General features: G+C 40.9%; 2 protein-coding genes across 11 annotated transcripts in view; both read right to left on the reverse strand.

Moving 5' to 3' along the window:
* The window catches only part of INPP4A (inositol polyphosphate-4-phosphatase type I A), a 52,678-nt gene extending 45,837 nt beyond the window's left edge, over positions 1–6,841 (reverse strand). For 8 of the 10 annotated variants that reach the window (XM_080575495.1, XM_080575503.1, XM_080575496.1 and 5 more), the window contains exons 1-6: positions 6,707–6,841; positions 5,836–5,880; positions 4,188–4,306; positions 3,956–4,072; positions 2,905–2,984; positions 281–392 (exon numbers count right to left, since the gene is read on the reverse strand). In XM_080575495.1, the coding sequence (XP_080431621.1) occupies positions 281–392; positions 2,905–2,984; positions 3,956–4,072; positions 4,188–4,306; positions 5,836–5,880; positions 6,707–6,812 (579 nt within the window). In that variant the 5' untranslated portion in view covers positions 6,813–6,841. Of the gene's footprint in view, positions 1–280; positions 435–2,904; positions 2,985–3,955; positions 4,073–4,187; positions 4,307–5,835; positions 5,881–6,706 lie in introns of all 10 variants that reach the window. The other 2 variants (XM_080575500.1, XM_080575499.1) reach the window with 1 other exon arrangement.
* The window catches only part of COA5 (cytochrome c oxidase assembly factor 5), a 75,989-nt gene continuing 57,855 nt past the window's right edge, over positions 6,707–24,840 (reverse strand). The window contains exons 4-5 of the transcript XR_013944728.1: positions 9,403–9,466; positions 6,707–6,925 (exon numbers count right to left, since the gene is read on the reverse strand). The gene's annotated coding sequence lies outside the window, so the exon portion shown is untranslated. The remainder of the gene's footprint in view (positions 6,926–9,402; positions 9,467–24,840) is intronic.

Raw genomic sequence — 24,840 nt, forward strand, 5'->3', positions numbered from 1 at the left:
TACACTACCACAAGCCTATTCTGATGAAAGGCACTTGAAGCTAAAGCTTAGTTACTGTAAGCTATTTTTTTCCTCTAGATTTTAAACTCCAAACATGAGCAATAAGATCTCTGCCAAATACGAAAGTGCTCCACAGCATTAGGCTGCTCTTCATAGTATTTTGAAATTGGAAAGCACCAATAAATTACAAGGCAAGTTGACAGCAGGTCTCAACACAGTTTATTTCAACGCTAGCAATAAATCTTCATCTTTCTGAAGCTGATATAATGGTTATACTCACCCTTCCATTAATTGTATCAGGTGACCTTGTCACTGGAGGCCTTTGGTCAGTTTTTTCCTCCATTTGCCATCCAATAACTGTAATGTTACCTACGCGGTCACTTTCAGCAGACCTGCAACAAACACTCTGCGTTGAAATTTTTTTGGAGGTGGACCTGTTTATCAACAAGGGAACACTTATAAAAGGCTATTAATCTTCAGACTTGATGAACATTTTAAATAGGAAGCTTTTCAATTTAATTTTACATATTCTTACAATAAGCTACTCCAATAGGAAAATGTTCTCGTTCCTTAGGGATACTGTCAGACCTCCTAATTGAAGGCAACCTAAAACCATGAGTGTGTTTCAATACTTTTGTAAAACCAGAAAGGGTTCAAATTTTACAATTAGCTTGTTGTAGTCAAAAAAAATAAAGATCTGAAATTGTGAACATTAACAGAGAGCAGATAATTGGATGCATACCTGCACATGTGTGCCTGTACATCCAAAATCTAATCTTTTAACTCTCAATCAGGAGCCTGCTACTTGCATGCAGCAACTGGTACAGGCTGGTTGTAAATTCTGATAATGCACGGACTAGATAGAAGTAGCACACTGAAAACCCTCCAGTTAAGAGAGACTTGAGTCAAAGCCACCCATTAGGAGTCTGATCACGTTTTGTGCTTCTGCAGTTAGGTTATTTAGATTGGGAAAATCAGGGGCCTGACATTCCAGAAAGAAGAGCTGATGCTAGAGAGACGGATCCCAAAAGGAAGTGGTCTAGGGAAGAAGAAGGTGAAGATCCTCAATGGAGGAAAGGTGAGGATGGAGGTGAGGGATTATCCTACAGATCAGGGAGGTGCAAGGACACAAATACCAAGGACAGCCAGGATCCTTAGCCACTAACAGCTGAGCAGCCGCACAGCATGAACTGACACAACTTTCTGCCCAACCTTCCCAGACCAGCAGCAATCTCCCTGCTGGGGATGGAAGTCAAGACCACATGAGCGTATCACAGAGGAGGGAGGAAGTGTGTGTGTGAGACAGAACCCAATAAGGTAAAAGCTCTAACCTTGCTGGTTTTTAAATAAACCCCAGTACCCTCATCTACCACAGCTGCTATTTATTCTGTCTCTCCCACGACACAGAGTAATCTTGGCAGAGATATATGTTATTATTTGAAGATAAGTTCTGAGTGGTATTTTAAGATTGTTGTTTACATTTTGAAATATGCTGGGACAATCAAGACAATAACAACAACAACAACAACAACCACCACCACCCTTGAAAAGACAACACTGGAGAGACAAAAGAAATAAGCACACTGGAAGGCTACAAGAAAAGGTCTAAACATCCAAGTCATGCAGTATGTTTATAAACATTGCTTAGCATCCAGCTTACACATCCGACAGGTAATATGACAATGAAAAGATATGCATGTATTCACACACTTCGCTCTACTAATCAGAATACACTTGATATCACAAAGGGCATTTATTAAAGCCCACTTTCAACTGTGTCATGAAAGATTAAATCTAATAGAATAATGACATCTATCACACAACCATGAAATTTCAGCTATCACATTCCTCTTCTTTTTCACCCTCATCTTCACAGTTACGATAAATTATACTATTCCACCCATCATCAGTGTCATACTTTTGGTGTCTTTTCTGACTCACCTCCCTCATCTGCTCCCCCTGTTAAATCATGTATTTATTTTTCTTTACAAAACATTGGAGAGAAAAGCCCAAAATTTTACTTCTCTCTCCTCTTCACGTCAAAAGCTTTGTCCATGGCTTGGTTAGTTGTGTTATGAAGTTTCTGAATGTTTGTCACAGTCACCGTTTCTAGTGCTAATAATGCTGATTTACAAACACATTCTTCTTCAGCCTCTCTGATTATGTTTCTCCCCTTCAAGTGATTTTCCCTTGCCTTCTCCGACAAGAATTCCTGTCCAGCCTTCAACACACATTACTACAATGCACACTTACACTCCAAGGCTCTCTTTTCTTAATCTCACTTTGCTTTCCTCATTCTTCTCCAAGCCTCCACTTAACTTCATCCCACACTGGATTTCATGTGTGCGGTTTAACTCTTCTGATTAGAACTATTACCTTCAGGATGTGTAGCAAACTCACACCCTCTTCTTTTTCATTTCCTACTTTTTATCTATTATTTCTCTTCTATTACCTATTTAAGCCAAAGTGTTCCAAACAGGTAAGGTAAGCCTCTGTTTTGATGGGTTCCAATCTCCCTCCCACAAGCTCTTCACCTATCAGCATAGCTAAAAATGTTCTGTTTTGCCACTCTCCACACACACATACAGAGAGACGATAGGACAAAATGAACAAAAATGCAATTGGTCTTGACAACACTCTTTGACTTGTAGAACTAGAACCAAAGTCTAACACAATTCAGCATGTCTGAAAAGGTCTTGTTCCACAAGTTTTAATTGCCATGTAATATAAAATCTCCCCCTTTTTAATTTTTTTTTTTCTTTCCTTAGTAGTGGCCTGGAACTTAAAAACAATAAAATAAACAAAAAAGTCTTCATCCCATCTCATGGACAGCTTTCACTACATCCTAACCAGCTTCCAAAAATTAAGATAGATGATTCCTAAATGGAGGAAAACACTACAAACCTTAGTGTTAAGTGCAACCTGTGATTCTTCTCCTGAAGAAGCTCTTTTACAGTGAACATCCCAGAACCCAACAGATACATCTGGAAAGAAGATGATTACCAAAACTGTAATTATTTACCTTCGCAACAAACAAAGCCTATGTCCACCAAAGTCCAAAATACAATTTCTATTCTTCCTCAAAGTCTGAGGGGAAAAACCTAATTACATATGCCCATATATAACTAATTAAAACCCTTTAAAAATTAATAAATTTAGTAATTTATTAAAAATATTTTTTCTATCTGAGGACGGTAAGTCCTTTTCTTTCTCAAAGATTTAAGAGAAGGCACCTCAGTATTTAGAAGCTAAGGCCCAGTGATACAGGAACACTGAAAGCAATGATTGAATGGGACTCAGACTGAGTAGGTCAGCACTTCATAGTCCCTCCCTGACCCAGACTTGGCTCCTTGTGAAGAACACACCTTTTCAGGAGGTATTCCTCTTTCCCTACAGCCTCCCCCATGAAGCACTCTACAGAGGAGGACAGCCCGGCTGCCCCTGAGGAAGCTGCGAGAAAGCAGGCAAACGGGGCCTGAATCAGTATGCTGGGCAACAGCCTGAGCACAATCGGCTCGAATGGCCCCCTGATTCAGGTAGTTACGTGGGAGGGCTGGCACTTACATTTTTTTCTGTAAGGCAGCAAATGTTATCCCTGAACAAAATCACTAAGGGATCAGGGCAGGGGAATTTCTGAGAGCAAAGGAAAAACATTCTTCCCCAGAAACTTTTTTGCTGCTCTCTCTGCCTTGCTATCTTACAGAAGAAAATGACTGTGGTTAAACTAAGGGCAATCTTGCTACAGACCAGCCTTACCTGAGAAAACTGGCAGTACTCCCCACTCTGTTAAGTCCACCCTGTGGCATTTGTCCCTCCTTCCCCTACCCATCTTTTCTCTAGGAGGCATGTTGCTATGTCTTTGCTTTTTTCCACAAAACTTCCTAGTTTTATCTCATTGCTTCTCATTTGCTTGCTCCACACTGACTGGGGAGGCAACAGAATGACGAATACTTACTGTTCCCTGAGATCTATCTTTGACGTCATACACGGAGAGTTTGATTTGTGTCATTTGATTGATAAGAGAGTCTTGGAAAAAGGCAATGCTGCTTAGAAATATAGGATTACTTGTTCCCTGTAATCATAAACGAAAGAGGCAGAGAATAACACAAGGTGATGTTTGTTAGGAGGAAATACTTCTTGTGTTAACTTCAATTTTAAATCTAATCCAGCAGTACCTCAACACTTACCTCAATAATTTCTGTCTGTGCATGCTTCGTCCAGAATGCCTGAGGAGGTGTAGTTACACTCACTGCTACAAAACTATTTGGCTTTCGGTCTAGTGATGGAGTTAGCAGCTCACTGCAAGCTTGAGGCATGTAAAAGAGAAATAAATTTAGATCCACAGTTTTTCTCATAATTCTGTAAGACTCTACATTGTTTTAAAAGCATATAATGCGAGCAAGAAAACCATGAAAGGCCTAGGATTCAGTCTACCACTACACCATGAAAGCAGACATCATTCACGTTTGTGCATACAGACAGTAAATACGCCATCAGATCACTCTTGCTCCAAGCTGTACAACTGTACATTAAGCTTGTTCTCTTCCAACACCTGCCTATCCATCCCTCCAGCACAGCTCATTAAAACAGTGTACATGCAGAGAATTTCCACTGGGAATCTCATGAGCACGGCTGTATTTGACCTGAAGTCACACTCCAATAACCCCTTTAACAAACCCTATTTTGCCATGGAGAACCAAAAGGAGTCCTTGAACGTTGATCAAGAAGCACTACTATGAGGAGAACTAGCTTGTAATTACAAAAGGACAATAATTTATCTCTTCTAAAATGATACAGAGAGTTTAACTGCTGGGAAGGGACTACAGTGAATAGAAAACAACTATCAGAAATTCCAGTGAATGACTCTACACAACTACATTGCAATTCAGAGCTAAATTCTAGCTAGCTAGATACAAGTAATTACAGCATGGTCTTGCTCTGCTTCAGCTAGATGTGCAAGGTTAATTTTGAATTTACCTGGGCTAGCAAAATGCTTAAATGTACACTGAACAGCTTTGCAGTTCTGTGTATTTTTAAATTTATCTGAAAATATTTAAAAATCCTTATTCAGTTCCGAGGAATTCTAGTTAACATTATTATTCATAGTAATCTTATACACATCTGTGCAATTTATCTAATCTGTGCAAATTATCTAATTTTCATTTCAATCATACTGGTAAGAGCAGAAACTTCCAAACAACTGAACACTATTAGAGCAAGAAAAGCATGCTGCAGTTGAAAATGTGGACTGAATTTTAATGAAAAAAATGTTTCTCACTTATTTTTCAAGTGAGGTGAGTCAATGCACAAGTTTCTTGTCCATACTGAAACATCCCAGAAATTAGGTCACTGAAGCATCTCACATTATCACTTGATAGCAAAGACCACAGGAAAAAAGGTATGTGTGATAGTTGGTAACTCTTACAAAATATTCCGTCTGAAAATGGTGTTTCCAGCAAATCTTCAGTTTGCTTGAAGACTTGAACTGTTGATATACTGAGACTGAGGACAGTTTCATAGTATCTTCACATAAACTAAATGTACATTTAAAAATAACATTCACATAGCAAACATTTAGAAGTTTATAGGGCAGATGTTTTAAATGCAGATTTTTAAAAACATCACAAAATCCTTTGGCTGTCTATCAAAAGCTACAGTACAGGCAGCAAGAAAGCTGTACCTCATCTCCATAAGAATCACAGCAAAGATTCAATCCTTACTATATGAAAGGCACTTCAAAATCAAAATTAAAAAAAATAAATCCACATATACTTAATAGCACATATAGTCAAAATTATCAAAAGTCTAAACAATCCTAAAAAACACTAAACATACCTAAACTGAACTCTAATATCGGCTCATCTGGATCTTGAATATTTCCTGTAAACCAAAAAAATTAGCACAAGGTTAGCGAAGCATTGCTCTCATGTGAACCCGTCCTTGAAATTGTAGTTACAGGGGAAGAAATTAGATTTGATAGAAAATATTAACATTCTTAATTCAATGAGCCATGAATATTTAGAATATTCATTAGCTAATCTTTGGTACTTAAAATTTATTTTAAAAACCTGAGATGAACTGATTTCCTAAGATATGTTAAAACAATGACTAAAATATGTAAAACTACACAAGATTATACTGAATATGGGAATACAAAATGCCAAATCTCAGTGGAAAATAAAAGAATTAAAGCCACTTAGTGTCTGAGCCACTATTAGCTCCAAATTATTAAATCAGATATATCTCCTCAGTGATCAGTGAACAGGGAAGAGTTGGAAAGTACCTGTCTCTCTCACTAATCAAATAAAGACTCCAGGGATTACAGTGCTAATTTACTCACCGTAAAAGATGGGGAAGATAAATCTAAGATTCCTGAACTCTCTTGAAAATTATACGCAATGTCAAACTAGGAGGCTGCCAAGACTCTTCCTAGACAACCTTGACATTCTTTTACTGTTTTTTTCCCCGTTGCCTATTTTTCACTGAAAAACATAACTGCACAAAATCTACTTTAATTTCTTTTTTCTTCCCTCTCCAATTTGAGTGTTTTGTCTGCATTAAGAATGACAATTTTAAGACTGTTGAACACTTCAGATAATAAGACACATCTAAATCTTCTAGAAATGGGAATTAAAAAACGGTAATGTTAGTAAAGGGCAGATTCTGAAAGGGGCAATAAAGCAATAGCTGATAAGAAGGTACGTACCTGCGAGAGAAAGGCCTAGCATGTCTGAGGTGACATCAATGGTGGAGGCCCGTTGCACGGTGCGGGACTTTGCACCATGGCGGGGACTGTGTTCTCTTGCTGTCATTTTTTCATGAAGAACCCTTCTTTTCTTGCTGCTTGGCTTTACTGATGTTTGTCTTATGGAGCAGCAGAGTGCAGCAGGTTGTCTCCAAGTGCTATTCCTCTAACATTACCATGCTAAACCATAAAGGGAGAAAAAATGTACACCAGAATTTTAGGCCACGATCAGCTGTTGCTCTTTTTAACAGCAGCAAACTTCCTGCCATAAAATTGCCTCAGGTCACTCAAATAAACCGCTCAAGGCAGATCCAAAGCACAGTAAGTCAATTTTCATGAACCGTACATCTGTAGCATTTTACTGCAACTTGTTGAAGACTGTACCACACGCAAGAAAGGCTCTTCTGTCAGAGAACAGGGGTTGAGAGACTCGTTAACAGACCAGCTGCTCTTCCCCTTTGTCTAAGTTATTAAATCACGCTTAATGAAGCTTCCTGGTTTTCATAATCCCTAGGGAGCACAAGTAAATTTGTCAGATGGGGCCTCCGTCTGCAGAGGTAGGACAACAGATTAGGACAAAGGGACACGGGGTTGGCAGAATGTGGAACAAAAGAGCAGGAAATGTTTTTAGTGTCAGCAAGCTGTGTCTTTCTAGGCTCTATCACCATGAGAAAGGGATATTGAAAACTATAAATAAAACCTTCCGGGTCAGGGTGAGGTTGAAATTCTGGCATGGCAATGTAAAGAAAAAGCAAAACGGGATGACTGATGATGTGCCATACAGCAGCGTTTGTGCTTTTTGTTCACCCAGTACTCTGTGAACGTACTTGAAAGGTTTTCTTCCTTTCACAATGTCTATAAAGTCAATTATTATGCTAGAAAAGAAACACAGTGCCCACAGAACATTTGATTACGTTGTTAAATTTGGTTAAATGTAGTGCACTTGGTTTCACTGGTAAATTTGTATTTTCCTTCCATCAGCCACGTCAGCACTGCACTTACGGAACTTTTCTATTCCTTTCACAGTATTTTGACAAAATCCATTCATTTAGAAAGTGACATTAGGAGTAAAATCTGAAAAACTGAAAGGTAGAAATACAATGATTAATGCCCTCAGAGAAGCCCTTTATTCATATTACAAAATATTTGAACCACACTGCATAATGGTAGCATTTTTTTCCTCTTAGGTTGAGGGACCTAACAACGGACAAGATGCATTATATTTAAATAAACCACCTAACTTTTACTTGTGTTTTTAAAAGGCATTTTAAATCTGTCTGAGGGCCACCCAGAGGAATATTCAACCTGCTTAACTCAAAACTCTAAATTTAATGAGCACCTCCCTCTGGAACACTTCAAAATAATCTCCCTCTCTCCACAGGGAATTCAAGTGTCTCCTTAACTAGCTCTGGTTCACTAAACATCTAATATTTAGATGCAAGTTAAGTACCAAAGACTACTGAATTGAGCACAGTCCTGGCCATCTACATGAGATTAGGAATGGGATTTGAAATGGGCAACTAATTCTAAGGAGGAAGGAATTTGGGCCATGTCCAGCAGATGGGCCGGTCTATTGCCCCTTAGAACTAGTAATTTCCTTCAGTGATTCAATTCACAACTGAATACTGTCGTACTCAATACAGTACTAAATCATTAATAGGATGTCATAAACTAATTCCAAGTAGAAAAAAAAAAGGAAACTGTTGAGTGGAAGAAGCAGAAATTGAGAACTCTGAACATCCCATCTCCAAAAGCTTTGAAACTCTAACAGCATGCAAAATGACAGCCAAAAATTGGAGCAGGTAGTTTTCCAGTTCTTGCGGAATCACAGAATAGTCGAGGTTGGAATCACAGAGGTTGGAAGGAACCTCTGGAGTTCATCTAGCCCAAACCCTCTGCTCAAACGAAGTGTCACCTAGAGCAAGTTGCTCAGGACTGCCTCCAGCTGAGTTGTGGACAAGAATGGAGACTCCACAACCTCTCTGGGCAACCTGGTTGTTCCCATGTCTGATTACTGACAGTAAAAAAGCTTTTTATCTTTTCTTTTAACATTTAAGTGGTAAAGTGGCTAGAGAACCACCAGTCTTTCTGCAATAGTATTGAATGTCCTAAGATTTGGTCAAATAAAACTTCCATCAGAACTCTTTGCCGGTTTACAAGTCCCTCACAATTCTATTCTTTTTCCTTCTTTCAGCAATACATTTTTCTTGGTTTGTTCTTTATGTAATGTAATGTTAACGGTTTGTAAGTACATTAAACCTAAGTGCCTAATGAAACAGAACAGCTACAAAACGTGGTTGCAGAGATTTAGGCAGGATGCCATAGTCCCTTCCCCCAAATCCTACAAATACCCTATTAGACAATAACTAACATGTTCTCATAGCTAAGAATCAAACAGCAGATAGGTGAAAGAGTCTACTTTTTTTTTTAAAATCAGAATCTCTGTAATTGCTGACATCCTTAAAAAGGGTCAATCTTTCAAAAGTTAAAATAGGGATAGATTTTTTTTAAAACTATTTCTATCTAAATATTACTGAGAATAATATTCCAAGCCTAAGTCCTCAACTGTTCCTTTACATTGCAATATTAATTTATCACCTATGATAATATGATAAATTCTTAATTTACTGGCAATAGCTTACAATAATCTTACTTACAAGAGGGCTCTTTTCCTCATGTGCGGAGGGATTTTGCATGTCATAACATCGGTTAAGTCCACATCTGGAAATGAACAAAACAATCAGTATAAATAATCATCTTTTATACAGTGTAAATCACTGCCAACAGAAAAGTATCCTTCTTAGATTAACTGTAAGTTTCACTTCTGATTACTAGATCTTGCATTACAATCTACTGAAAACTAAGAGGCAAATAAAGAAGAGTACAATCCTCTGATGAACCTGACCCACTACTGGTGATAGCAATAGCCAGACAGAGCAGGAACACAAAGAAATAAGCTTATGCTGAAAAGGACTGACTTCAGGTCAGAATTTGGTGAGTGGGTGCAATGGCTGTAAGAAACATACATTAAAATGTTTACAGAAAGGCCTGGTGCTATAAGAAAAAGGATTGTAGATGACACACATTGAGAATGAAAAGCTTCTATAATGAAAAAGTTACTATACTTGCTTTTCTATAAGTTAAACTTCCCAATTTATATTGTTTGGAAGAGTTATAACTTATAACAGTTAAAACATCACAAGGAAAGATCATGCAAAGTAGTCAAAACACGGAAAATCAAAATATCGGGACGTAGGGCTGTTTCTCCATTTGGTGAAATTACGTGAGGTAGGCTTCCATGAACAGCTAGCAATAGGCATACAGGAAAAGTGAATTATTTATAAATATACTACAGGTTACCTGAAGGTTTGCATTTGCTAATGGTACCATCTAATTCAAGTATATTTACATGAATAGGATATGCCTTTTAAGACCTCACATGTATGGCATACAAACAAAAGAGATGAGGGAGTCGAGGCTCAGCTTTTGGATTTCATCGCCAGCCCTACCAATAACCCAGGATTGCTTAAGAAAACAGGTCTGAGCTCTTATCATCACTTACGGAAAGGGTTTCATCTCACCTAACTTCATTCGTGTAGGAGGCAAGTAGCTGATCTCACCTCATTGCCCAGGTTCTCTACGCAATCAATGGTGAGACACAGGCACCTCCAGAAAATGATTCACCATTTCCCAGGGTAGGTGGGATGAATCACGCCATGAAGATACCTCTCGCTCTCATTTTAGAAACCATTTAGATGACTAGTTTAGGCCTGACACTGCAGCTGGGCAAACCGAATCCCTCCCCCAGTTGTGCTAGCTCAGGCAGGGATGACTTCCTCCCATTCACTGCATGGCCTGACAGACCCAAACAATAGCTGCTCCTGGATTGCAACCATTTCTACCATTGCAACTTTATGAACATGTTTTTGATAGAAATCGTTGGAGGCGTGATTCCTTCTGAACTAAAGGTAGTACAAACACACCTGGCAGTTTCCTGAGACGGCACCTAAGACGGGTATCACACCTGTCCCAAAGGGCAACGTAATTCAGTCATCATGTCCAGGCAAATCTCATCTGGAACACGGCATGACACACCTACACATAGCCTTTGGCTTTGCCCTTACTAATACTGCGAACAGTGGATGTTGCTGATAAATCTTCAGGAGGAGCATAACAGAGAAAGGGAAAATGTGGCAGCTCATTTAATGCTTTGAAAAAAGGTCTGGGGATGAAATCCTGCTGACAGTTTACCATCATCTCCAAGGTGGAGTGAAAAAGAGTAATTGTGGGTACTTAACAAACTGTTTTACTGCTCTCTGTACTGCCAGGCCCACTCTCTGGACCTTACAAATTAGGGTTGCTGCTCCTCAACAATCCGCTCTGAAACTTCAAAAGGGCACCTCCAGCCAACTGGCCTCTTCAGGTAACATCATAGTAAAAAGTCTCCTGTGCTCAGGTTGAAAATATTTTAGCAATACAGTGAGTGATCAAAAAAGTGGAAATGAATACTGCCTGAAAAACACTACATTGAATCTGCAACGTAGCCAGGTTTTCAATTAGCATCTTATTAACTGTATCATCATGGACAAAACAAAGGAAAGGATGAAATACCAGACACTAAGTTATGACTACATTTCCTTGCACGTAACAGCACCATCTCCAGTATGCTTATCAGATACTTTTTTTTCTTCCTTTTTACCTCCAATTACTGAAAACCTCAGTATTTAAATGAGATTTGCCACGCTGTCTCAGGACCAATCTTCCAGCAGTTCCAGCATCCCATCTCCGGTAGCCATTTCAAAGGAGGGTGCAAGGAACCTTACTGACCCTGCCTCAGGGTCTGAGGTGAAGGTCTGGACCAAGCCCATCACTCAGGGCTGCAGAGGCAGCCCAAGAGCAGCACGCCAGCTCAAGGTCTGCAGCTCCAGCAAAAGCCTCCTAAGACCGACACCGATTAACTGCTGTTTTTTGCAGTCTCATGAGCACTTTGCTCTTCTGTCTTTTTTAACAGCACACTGAATGTCCTGAATCTGGTGCAGGTCACACAACAAAAGGAAAAATCGGAGGCATGAGCTTGATACCTGGAGTCAGATTTTTCCTTCCAGCCAAACCCATGGGAGCAACAACACAGAGGATATCGATGCTAGTAAGGATGGGATCTGTAGAATGAAGCAGCTGGTGCAAGAAGCTGATATCCACCCAGTGCACACCTCAAGGTGATACTTAGCACTATGGTCCAGAGCTAATTTGGCTCTGGGGAATGAACACACATTAAACAGCGTGCCCTCTCCAACTTAGCTTCAGGCAAGAAGCCTGATTCGTGTGCTCCAAGATACGAACAAAAAATGCAGTGACTGGGGATGATCGCAAGATTTACTTCCGAAATGGACTCCTAATCTGAAACAAAATGCGGAGATGGATGCAGCCATAAGACCAGCTATGGCTCATTTATTTGTCCTACCAGCAGCCTCCCATGAGTTGCAAATGCTCCAGCTGTTGCCATTGACCAAATATAAACTATTTCAACGCCAACTGCAGATCTATGGGTTGACAAATTTCACTCCCCTTCGCGCCCTCGGTGACCCTGGACATCCCCTTTACCAGGCCACCTGGGAAGGCGGAAAGAAGCAAGCGGTGCCAGCACCCAGTGTGAACCTTTGCCTCCCACCGAGATTACCTCCCCAACCAAAACATCCTCAGCAGGTGCTAGTCCGTCAGCCCCACAGAGAGGCTGCCTTCCCCCCTCAGTCGGCTCCTTAAGTCTAGCTTCCCCTCCTGAGACGGCTCAATGTTTCCTCCTCTCACTGACCAGAAACCCCACTATCAGGAACAGAAAACAAGTTTGCCCTGAATGGTGTCTCTTGTCCTCCGGAAGCCCTCCTGAGGACTCTGATCAAGGGGGTGACCTCAGCAAGAACAGGGAAACATCCTCCACAAGAAAAAGAAATCAACTGCTGCAAGACACAATGAACGTAGCTGTGCAGCATGGAAATCCCCAAAAGCGACCTTTCGGTGATATTTAGATAAAATGCCTGTTCAGCAGCAGGAAGTAGCTTGCTTTCTCTTTGTTTTCCCTTCCACCCTCTCCCACTTACTTACACAAATCTAAGTCACACTCTTTCTTCTTGATCGTTCACCCCCACCACAAAGTCATGAGAAGCTTCAGCAAACCCAATTAATCTAAAAACCTGATTTTCTCTCCTCAATCTATTTAGGTACTTCTAATAGAAAAGTGCAATTTAGGCCGCTTAGTTCTTTGTGCAAATGAAGACCGTTTGTCTATATCCACAACTGAAACACAATTAACATTCTTCCTAGCTTAATGAGATACCGTTTTATTTTTTCTTGTGCTCACAACGCTTCTATTTCTTCAGTACTCCTTCTGCGAGCGCAAGATTATGCACACCCCCATGTGAAAGAGAGCATCCGTAAGGTGCAGGTTTGCTAACTGAAAAAGAAAAAGCACAGCTCTTTTTCACTTTGCAGATTTCTTATCATGTTGAACACGGCACAACGCCATGGAAAACGACGAGCCTTGCTACAGAGCAGCTTCAAGTCCAGCCCTCTCAGCCTCCTCCACTGTTTTACCAACAGCTTACGGATGGTCTTTTCTCTAGGTTAATCTTTAGGCTCTTCACGAGAAATATACAGGGTATGTTACAGTAAAGCTTCCTGTGCACGGGATGACTTCTTTCCATACCACCTGGGCCTCTCACACTGCCCACGCAGACACGGAAGAAGCCCACGAGACTGGCGAATGACATATTCACTGTTGAGGAGTTTGGATGGGGAACAAACGGCTGAATGTGCCGGTCCTTTGGGCACCCTCCTAAAGCCTCCTTCTTCTGAAGCCACCTTTCACCATAACCTGATGCTCACAGAGCAGAAACAGCGTAGTAATGGCTGGCAAAGCAAAGAGCTAAACCTCCTCCTCCAAGGTCCTCCTGCTGCAGGAAAGGGGTGGGGGAGAAGGGAGGAACGGGACAAAAAAAAAAAAAAGTAAAAAAATCTGGCAGTTTATGGCCTGGAGATGAACCAGATACACCCTTACATTTGCTGCAGCGTTCATTACAGCTGTTGATTACAGATGGCTGGCTCTCTTCTCCGACACGACGGGTGGCAATGAAATATCCCCCATCACACAGGCAGTGAGAGGCTGTGGGGACCACAGAAAACACAGAGGAATAAAAGCACGCGAACTGCATGTGCAGTGGGAAGTTTTGGTTCAAATCTGATTACAACAGAAAGCCCAGGGAACTATCTGAACTGTCTGCCTGCGATACTTATCCACTTCACAGACTAACGTAGCACTACTTAAAGGCAGTTTATTCTGGTCAAAACAACCCGGGAATCACTGACGAGCTACTGTTAGCGCTGTCCTCTGTGTGCCTGGGTCAGATCTCACATTCTGCTCGGAAACCACTGGGTTGTGTTCAGCTTCAGCTGTGCTCCGGGGTCACAGACTAAACATTAGTTTACTTTCTTGACTCTGAATTTTCCCAGATGGAAAAAAATGCTCCATTAGGTCACAAACACACCAGAAAATCTCCCAAGCACTCTTCATTTTCATGTGGCATTCATCTGACATGCTCTGCTTCCTACACTTACCATTTGAAACGTTTATATAAATTAAAAATACCAAAGAGAAGCAGAGGGCAAGCCAGAAACGTACAAATTATTTCTCTAACATATGTGGCTTTCAATAAGACATAATTAATTGACTCAGGAAATGAAACAATCAGTGTCATGTATTTAGAAAGTTTGAAATAAATGCTAGTGTGGGAGTAATATTGCACAAAGGTTATTACCAGCAGTGATGCAGCATAGCAAAACTGCTGCAACTAACACAAATCTGTCAATGCGTATCTCCATCAACATTTGGTTTGTACTTCTAAACTGGGTGTGTGTGTGTACTTCTGATACATCTTTTTTCTTATATTGTGCATGCCTAGTCTGTGCCTATTGGCAATGATTTTGTATGTCTTTTCTAACAAAATAATTCTTGTTTGGTTCCAGATATCTGTTTCCGTTGTGCTGCTTTCATTCGTGCTTCCTGGAAAACAAAGAGATTTGTTTGTTTACCCCAATCTCTCCAAATCAGTGGGGGAGAGGGCTGTTGTGGGCCAAAATGCTGACTGCAAGGCTCTTCCCTCGACTCACTTCTGCAGTCACGTAAACAGCCCCCCCTTCCCAAGCAGTGGGATGCTGGCGGTTTGAAGCGTAAAGCATCCAGCTCCACACAATCCAACAACAGTCTACACTTCCCACCACTGTTCTCATTTCAACGCCTCGCTGGGACAGCTGTCAGGGTGAAAGGAATCCTTTTTCACTCCAGTCCTACCCTGTGGGTTAAAAGTAAGACGACCCTGTAAGATAAAAGGTGTGCGTGCGTATGTGCGCAACTGCTGCTTCGGTGTCTTGCCAGTTTCTTATTTGCCAGTGTCTTATTTTCCCTGAAGATCTATTTAGACAGCACGCAGAGACCCCAGCTTATTGGCACTGTCAGAGACCAAATTCATCCAGAAAATCCTGTCAGGATTCTTAGGAGCTGGGCCAAAGACCCCCAAGATTTGGTTTGCTTTCTTGTCCAAGTTGTGAGGAGAAACTGTGGAGAAGGCAGCCAGCACGTCTGCCTCAGTTGCTGCTCTGTAGAGCTGAGGAAAGCTGTGCTCTGAGGGGAAATCCAAGCACAGTGTGGAAATGCTGTGGGATGAAATGACATGGAAAGGGCACAGTAGTTCTCCTGGCCATTGTCCTTTCCATGAAAAAAAAACAAACGAGACAAAGCATAAGTGAAAATACAGGGGCCCCTATCATACTCCTCTGGCCCTGGCTGAGCTACAGCCTTTAGGGCCTCCAGAAAGGAACCAGAAGCTACTGGTATATCACAGAAAGGTTTGGGTGGAAAGGGGCCTTAAAGATCATCCAATTCCACCCACCCTGCATGGGCAGGGACACCTCCCACCAGACCAGGCTGCCCAAATCCCCATCCAGCCTGGCCTTGAACACCTCCAGGGATGGGGCACCCACAGCTTCTCTGGGCAGCTGTGAGGTGAGGAGATAACAGCCAGAAGGGAGGACAGCCGGTAGGTCTGAGGAAAGGTGGAGAGCTGAGTTGTTTCTCGAGAAGTGGTAGGGCTTGGGACTAATGGAGCAAAACGCAGAGCTCATCACTTGTTGGCTATGCTGCAAGACAGGGACAACTAACGGGACCGTGTTATCCTCTGCCTTCAGTGCCCAATGCAATGGTTGTGCTCTGGGGCAGACGATGCAGATGTGCTGCCCCAGCTGCCCCCCGCATCCTGTGCCTCCCTCCCTCCCACACGCCCGCACTCACGCCACCACCCGCCCGTCCTCCCTGCCCCGCACAGCGCCGTCACAGCAGCTGCACTCTCATGAAGAGCAATGAGAAGGGGAAGTGGGAAAGGAGGCGACGGGGGCTGAGACACAGCAGTTTGTCCAACTGCTTTCTGCTAGATAGGCAAGGAACAGCTGCAGACATCTCTCTTTCAGAAAAGGAAGCCACGATTTCATTTTCCATCAAACCCTGACCACGTTAAGAAGCAGCTTTTCAGAAGTCGCAGAATGTCACCACTTGCCCATTCCAGGTCACAAGCAAATACACTATGAGGATTTTCGGAAAAGTCAAAATAACAAAAAACAAACAAACAAACAAAAAAACACGTTAAGACCGTAACTTCAGAGTAACAAACCTTTCTACACTTCAAAAGCAATAGTTTCATTTTAGCAACTGTGTTGGTAGGAATTGTCAGCAGCGGACAGAAAGACTACAAGCTAGAAAGAAAACAGAAATAGGAAGATATAAGCAAGGCCTACTGAAACAGTTCATAGAAATCAGGAACACAAATTTGCTGACCAACGTATTTGCCTATATATTTTTAACACTCAGATTTTAAGAGAAAGTACGTTTCACCACATTTGCAAAAATCAATGTCCCTAGCAAGAACGAACTGAACTGCTGCCACCAGGACCTGACCGTCATTTACTGAATGGGTTCTTAAGTTCCAGCAGAGCTACTGAAAAACAACTCTCTGGAAAAGATTACATGTATTGACAGACTTGGGCGGTTTTTAAAACACACCGGAAAAATATTTGGAATATACTGAAATCTGCCTTACTTGATTGATGAACTAAAAAGGCCTAAATGAGTAACACAAACTAGATTAAAGTATGTGACCTACAAAAAAAAATAGACCACAAGTGGCTTGTGTGTCCTTGAAGTAAACTTACTTATAGAAATCAGACCAAATATCACTGAAATATTTCTACATATTTAACTACAAATAATTCTCCAATGTAAGTTCAGCAGCTTTCTAGTAGAATATCGTATTTCAACAATTGTCCCCAGCTTGTGAAAATTTGCATGAGGTTTTTTAGCTTTGAATATCAGCCTTAGTGAAATACTGTATTCGCTCTTGAGGTGTGATGAGCTGTTACAAAAAATACGTATCTTGCAGGGGACATTGTGATGCCAGCTCTAAGACAGAAAAGACAAAGTTTGAAAAGAGTAATTAGAAGCATTCCTACTATTCTGATCAGTTTAATGTGTAAAATAAACAAGCATAGAAACACTCATGGACAAACAAAACTGTTGTGGGCTCTTCACAGTTTCATGTCTCCTCACCCCAATACAGTACAGATGAAAGCAGTCTGTCCAACACGTGAAGGTAGCAAGGATTTGTGTAGCTGCAGTATGTGTTGTGCAACATTTTCTTTGTCCTGCTCCAACAATATTCTTTTCTTTCACTCCCATCTACTAACAGACCAAATGTAATAAACATTCAGTCACAAATTCAGAGAAAACTTCAGCCTCCTACAGGCTATGGCCATAGATCTTGCATTTCCGGAATCCAGTTTTTTTAAAAACTATTTTCAAATACTTGTATCCTTAATCTACTGGCTTATTTTCAGCAATTGCTAATGATCAGTCTTTAGAATTGACGTAATTTTGAGGGCTACAGAAGTTTATTTGAAAAAATAACAACTGCAGCAGGGATGCTAGCAACGACCATAAAAGATACAAACGCTATGCAAGGACAAAGGGCAAATATTAGTGCCGAGTTCCTTGCAGCACTCAGTACTCAAAAATACGAGCTTAAATGTCATGGTTTTGTCAATTCTCCAAGCGCTAGCATTCCTTATAAAAGTGCTGTGTTGCTGCAGGCCAAGTTTATCAGGATCTCACTTCTTCTAAAGCACATTTCTCACGGATGCAGAAAAGCCTGGAAATGCAAAGGATGCATCGCAAATTATTTGCTTTTCTTAAAGTTCATGAATAAGTCACTCTCACGACTGATGTACTTGACTTTTTTTTTTATATGCTGAAGGCTAGCAGCAGTGACGCCAGCTTCTCCTGCTACCTCCTGGCGCCTCAGTATTCCTGCCTTCCTCCCACCACACCTTCTCAGGAATTCATACGCAAGCTGCCAACCCCAGCAGTCAAATCTCCAAGGCAAGGCAGCAGGGATGGTGCTTCTGCCCACAGCTCCTTGCCTCGCTCCTCCGGCCTAGCTGAGAGCAGGTATCTGCATTTCGGCTCTGCTGGATCACAGTCTGCCACCTAATCAAAACCGCTTTCAGCACCGGGTTAAACTAAGAGACTAGAGGGAGTACCCGCTGGCACAAGAGCAGGACCAAGAGCTGAATACGAAAATTGGCTCAGAGCAAAAGGTTAATGAAGCCTGCGGCCCCCTCTGAGAGTGGGCAGTGACAGACACTGAGGCAAACCCCACAACGGGCAGGGCTGGGATCTTGTGAGGCGCCTCCCAGACTGGGGTGAGGAGCACCCCAGGAGTCAGCGCCCCAAACTACGACCACATTTACTGGTCACTGGTAGGGCAACAACTCAGTGTTGCCCTGCACTTGGCAGCACCGTTATCCTGTAGCCCTGTGGTAGCCTACAGCAACACCAGTGACTGGCCCTGGGCTTTGCAGGGGTTGCAAGGCCGGACTGAGGCTTCTCAGGTTTGCCTTATCTGAACTTTTCTTGACCTGCCCGCAACTTTATTTTAACTCGGTTCAGCTCTAACAACCTTTTTTCTTGATTGCCCAGATGTCTGTGACTAATTGTTTTTACTTCTGTTTATTTTTGCGTGGTACCATCATGATTTTACAACTCTAAAACAATGATGTGGCGTAGAAAAATACAGGCCTGGTACGATAACAGAGGTCTTGAGAAGCAGAGATGGAGGATGCAGCAGGGAGGAGAACAAGAGATTGGGCACAGACTATAGACACTGGAGGCATCGTGTCTGTAGATGGCTCACCCATGGTCACCTAAAGAAATATAGACGTGAGGATGGCCAAAACTGCTTTTAGGGGTCATAAACAGAAGAAAGAAATAGTATCCTGTGTGTGAAGAGTACCACACATGCCAAATTCGGATGTAATGTGTTACTGCAAACCAGTGGAGAAAGAGGCAAGTTTGAAAGCTTGTTAGCAAACATGAAAAATGACCCCAGGTGGATCCTAGAGCGAAGAAGAAGAAACCCTCAACACAAACATCATTTTCCTCCCAGTGAAGGACTTCAGATGCTGACAGCTTGCTGAAACACCCCCATCCCCACCAGCAAAATGAAACCACCAACCTTAGGATCCAGAGGAGCAGGGGAAGGGTGAGCATTACAGCAGGAAAAAGAGGTAGGCACTGCACGCGCCCAATCGTTTTAATTGCATTAAGTATTTCTTTTCCTGTAATTATTGGATCTGGACAAAGAATGATTCCTGAATTAGACTACAAAGATTTTATTTATATCAACAACAACAGCTTCTTGGCATTAGATATAAAGTGATTCATCTTTGCCCATAAAAAGAGATTTTATTGTAGCAGCACAGATGTAGAATTTAATGTCATTCTTCACCATTTACCTGCACCAGCAGATGCTCCTGTCATCCTGTATTTCTGGAGAGAAATCTTTAAACAGCTGGGAGCACTAATTTTACTAAGTTTCCAGCTTTTTGAGTCCTGCAGATCTCATATCTGTAGCTTCTTTTAGAGAGTCCTTATGGACTAACAATGCAAGAATGAGAGAGAGAGAGAGAGAGAAATAACATTGTCAGGATAGTTTGTGGTCGCTGGGATCCATGCTCCAAGCACAATCTATTTGCTTCCACTAAAAACAAAAAATGATTGCCCACTTGCAGTGGTACCACTGTGAATTATAACGTGTCTTTCTTTTCTGTCTTTTCTGATTTGAAAGTTCCATGAAAATTTTCCAGTGGAAGAACATTTCAGTATCAGCTAATTTAAAGCTACTGATTGTAGGCTTGCTTTCCTTAGTCACTTTTCATGGGCTTATTTGCATAGCTGATGGACAATGTAAAACCACTGACTTAAACGTTATAAGAACCAAACCAGCTGTGACTGTCAGGACTAATCTTTGTTTTTCCATTTTACATTGCTTCCATCTGCTCAGGACTACACAAATTATTCACCTAACATTCTACATTTTTCCATGTTTGGTCTTAATCTAGAAGAAAATTTGTATTCGGGAAGTGTGAGCATAAGCCTTTCTGGGCGTTTTCTAGTAGTGAAAAATGGAAGCCTAATAATACCTCTTTATCCAATTAAGAAAAAAAAAAAGTCATTTTTTTCCAACAAAGAAAATAAAACCAAACTGTAACTGAAATCCTACATGGCAAATAGTTCTTTGTGAGGTATGCACTTAGAAAAAGCAAACAAACAAGCAACTCACTAACAACAATGAAAGTGAGTTAAAAAAAAATCAGAGTCTGGCATTACCTACAGCGAATGAAGCCAGGCACCTCTGGCTGAAATGCGTGAGACCAGCACTTGACCTGTGCCCAGCAGGTCTTTTAATACCGAACCTGTAACTGTACCAAACCCCTATGAAAATTCGGGCTACTCATGGGTGATGCAGAAACACTGGTATCAGTGTGCATTCCACAAATGTCAGCTCTTTGTTAACTCTTCCACTCTGAAAAGCCCTGAGGCTAAGTACAGGAGGGATGGCTCTGCGATATTGAAGACACAGATTTTAAAGACAACTCCATAGACAACGAGCTACAGAATTGCAGCATTATCTTGTCTGTGAAACGCAGAGCTAGACAACCTTCAGGGATGCAACCTCCATTCACAATAAAGTCACAACAATATTGTTCTCTATGCTTCTGCTGTACTATAAATTTTTTAATGATCTAAGCCCCACTCACAGTGTAGCTAATTCGATTGATTGGTACCCTGAAGTCCAATCTTACAAGTCGATCAGTGTTTTCAGAAGTCTATACAGGGGAGAAGGTATAAAAGTTTGACAGTACAGTCAAGTAGAAGATGCAAACGTAAGATATTTACTAAGATTTCATTTTTTAAAACACTATGACCACTACACAAATGGGCAGTTTCGTGTGCAGCTAAACTGGTGTAACAGGAAACATCACAAAACTGCAGCTATATTTGCCTTTTCTATCTGGGAGCGGACAATGGTGGCACCAAGACAACCAGCGTAAAGCACGTTCTATTTTCCTTCCCAGTGACACCCACAAGTCACTCCTGCATAAGTGACAATAAAGTTTGCACAGACTTATCTACATGGATTTTCCCAATCTAATCAGTCATATTAGAAAAGGGCTCTTTATTCTGCCAAGATTACAGATCAGACTGCAGGAGTCAATAGTTTAAAATCCACGATTTTCTTCCCGGTTCTGGGACAGCTGTGACCGTGTGGTAATTGCTGCATCTGCTTTTCAAGCACCTTTACAACCACAATCTTTTCAGCTTTCACATTCAGATTTTCCTTTTTTGATCACGAGTATGGAAAGTGACCTCAGGACAGAATACACCTTATGCTTTTTGGGCTATATGATTTCAAAGCCAGAACGTTAAGTTACAATATGCCGGTGTCATCTCACTAGTGATGGATGCAGCTGGTCATAGACTAGTCTGTGATGCTCCTATTTAGTGCACTTATTTTGTCTACTCCAATAAAAGACATCTTGTATTGGATGCCAAGTACTTACTGGTACTTACTGGTGCTTCTGGGAAAAGAGAAAAAGCACAGTTTTTAAACAAGACCCAATGGGGAAATTACAAGCTGCTTTTACTTTAAGTCTTGAAGAAAAATCATCAGAATTTTTTTTGTCTGTGCTGTCTCTTCCCTTCACTGCAGAACAAGATATCCAAGCTCTCAATTACAGATAATCTGGAGTACCACCAAATCCATTTCTCCATAAAGCTGAATAAATACCAACAAACTTGCACAGCAAAATACAATCACTTGAGCTCACTTGCTCAAAGCTCTGGGTGGCTGTTTTATCCACAACCACTGCTCCCAACAGTGCCTTCTTGAAAAATCTGGAAAAAATAATCAATTTTTCCTCTTTCCACACAAATACTATCTGAAAGATATTATATTCCTACTTTCCTTCTCAAAGAAATAAAAGGCTGGGTGGCGATGCTATTTGACTTTATCACTTAACCCAGCAGTGCAAATGGGTTAACACACGTAACCCATTGTTCATCTTCGTATGAAGCGCACCAACAGGCACCATACAAAACAAAGCTGATTTGTCATATATATCAATTCAAAATAGAAAAGGGTTTTCTTCCTGTTACAGTATATGGATTTCAAAGTTGATTCATAGAGAAATAGCAGGGAAATAAACATAAAATACTAAAGCTTGCAATTCAGAAACGAAATGCTACCTTCCTAGCTACACATGTGAAATGTTTACAAAAGATACTCTTTTAGAATTTCTCTTCAACCATCTTTTTAGCATACTGTTAAAGACATCACACTTGAACACTAGCAAAGAACTCACTTGTTTGAGAGTGCATCAGTTGATCTAGAATACCTCATATTACTTCCTACCCCTAACCTCTGATTTCTCTTTTCCTTAGTTCTTATTTCTACAGCCTACAAACTATGAAACAGCAATGAGCAAAAGCAGCAGAAACATTTTTTCCACTAACAATGAAAGCATCAAAATCACTTGGATTGATAACTGCAATTCTGTACCAAGCTTAAACCACCGCAGACTGGAATGTGAAAATACTAACAGCTCTTCTGCTAAAATGTTGAAGAACCATCAAGAGAAAAAAAAAATACACATATATATATAGCACGAACCAAACTAAACTACTTATGTACATGCATAATTAGAAAGCAAGAAATCCCTCTCCCAATGAGTAACAGTGGATAGAATTACATTAAAAATTGGCTCTTGCTGCAGGACATGGTATCAAGCCAAACTGAATGGAGTCTGATTATTTACCATCTTTTCTGCATTCCTATTACAAAGAGACCATTACCGTGATATCTGAATGATTAACTTGCCACAATTTTAGCTTTGTTTTTACCAGTCTTCTTCTCTTTCCTAAAGCTGTTACTTTATTTTTGTAAGGAAACTTTATTTTTGTAAGGAAGGTGTTAGTTTTTTTTTGTTTTTTTTTTTTGCTTTCCTAAAGACTATGCAGATTCTTCATAGTAAAATCACAGAGTTCCTGTATTAACCTGGGCTCATGCATTAAAAGAAACAGAATACAGGGAATCCCATTTTCTATGCAAGGAATAAAGGTGTTGAAAAATATTTCAGAAGTGTTTTCCTTTAGGTTCTGTGTCAGTTTAGCTAGAAATTCCCCCTGAAGACAATATCTTTACTCCACATCTTAATGCCCAGCGAAGACCACCAAAAAGAAGAAAATCAACAAAAGGTGTCTCACAGTGGTTGCTTTCTCTCCCACCACCCATAAAAATCAGTGCTGGTGCCTTGGTTCAAACAGGTTTAGCTTCTAAAGCCAGACCTTGTTCATTTAGTGCTCATCACCTTCACTGAAGACTAAGGTACCTGTCTGTATCAACATGCACGTCTATCAAATGGAGCCTGTGTCACCTTGTGGGATGGCATTAACGAACATGAGAGTGTCTGCTGAAAAACAAGAAAAACACCTCAAGATGGAGATTTCTACATTTCTGGAGCGAAGCTCCCAACTGAAGTGGTGGAAACCCCGCTAACCAAGGATGTTTACAGGACTTTCTACCAAGCCTATAGGTTTACACAGCTGGAGCTTTCTCCACACAACCGGTGTCTTTCCACACAAATATTCTACTTGGCAGCTGCCTGGGACAATTCCCAACATCACCTTATCAAAATCACAGCACATCTGACTAAAGGAAAGTCACCAAAGAGAACGTGTACAGTCACAGTGAAAACGCCTCCTTTCAGAAGCACAAGATCGATGTTCAAATGTTCCACTGAAAATAGCTTGGTGTTAACAGCTGAGCAGTGCTTTCTTATTCTTTGTCTTTGTTTGCTCAAGTTAACCTGGGCAAAAAGTCAACAAGAAAGTACAATTTCAGACAGCGTACTTTTAAAATTCATTCAAAGACAATTACGCTCTTGCAGAGGCCTGAGCCACAATCCATCTTTTAGACCAACTCATCTGCGTGTTCTAGGCATTTCTGGGGTTAAAATCTAGCAGGAGTTGCCTCACGATTTTTTTAATATGGAAATTACAGAACAATCTTGAACATAATTATTCCCAAATGGATATATTTTCATTTCAAAGCCAAATTAGCATAAACACATTTGAAAAAGAAATTGACATTCCCTGCCTGTCATGCTTGCCTACAAACCCCCAAAATACTTTGGCACATCTTATTTTTAGTTTTTGTAGCATAGAATCTCTCCAAACAGAAAACATACCGTTAAAAATACCGTGACAGAAAGCTCCAACTGAGCTGGAACTACCTTCTCTTCTGTACTGCCTACAGCTTAGCAGAGATACAGTTCATACAGGCTCTGTTTAACTCTACAAAAAATGGTTTACTGCAAATTCCTCTATTTCTCTCTTCAGTAGGAATGTGAGGTGCCTTTTTTCCTGAAACTTAAACCAGAAACACCTTCAACTGATGCTCTTCCCGTTTTTCTGGGAATCCTATAAGCAACAGCCGTGCAAGTCTGAGATTCTCTCAAGTGTCAGCTCTCAGGAAAAGGCTTAGACAGAACTTCAAATTAAAACTCTGGGATGTTTACTAGCCAGCGAAGCTTCACTTAGAGCTAAATAAAACCCAGAATACTGAAAAAAAAGGCCAAACCCAAACTGGGACACAGATTCT

The sequence above is a fragment of the Anser brachyrhynchus genome (assembly GCF_964034855.1).
Source record: "Anser brachyrhynchus genome assembly, chromosome: 1".
In the NCBI taxonomy this organism is placed as follows: Eukaryota; Metazoa; Chordata; class Aves; order Anseriformes; family Anatidae; genus Anser; species Anser brachyrhynchus.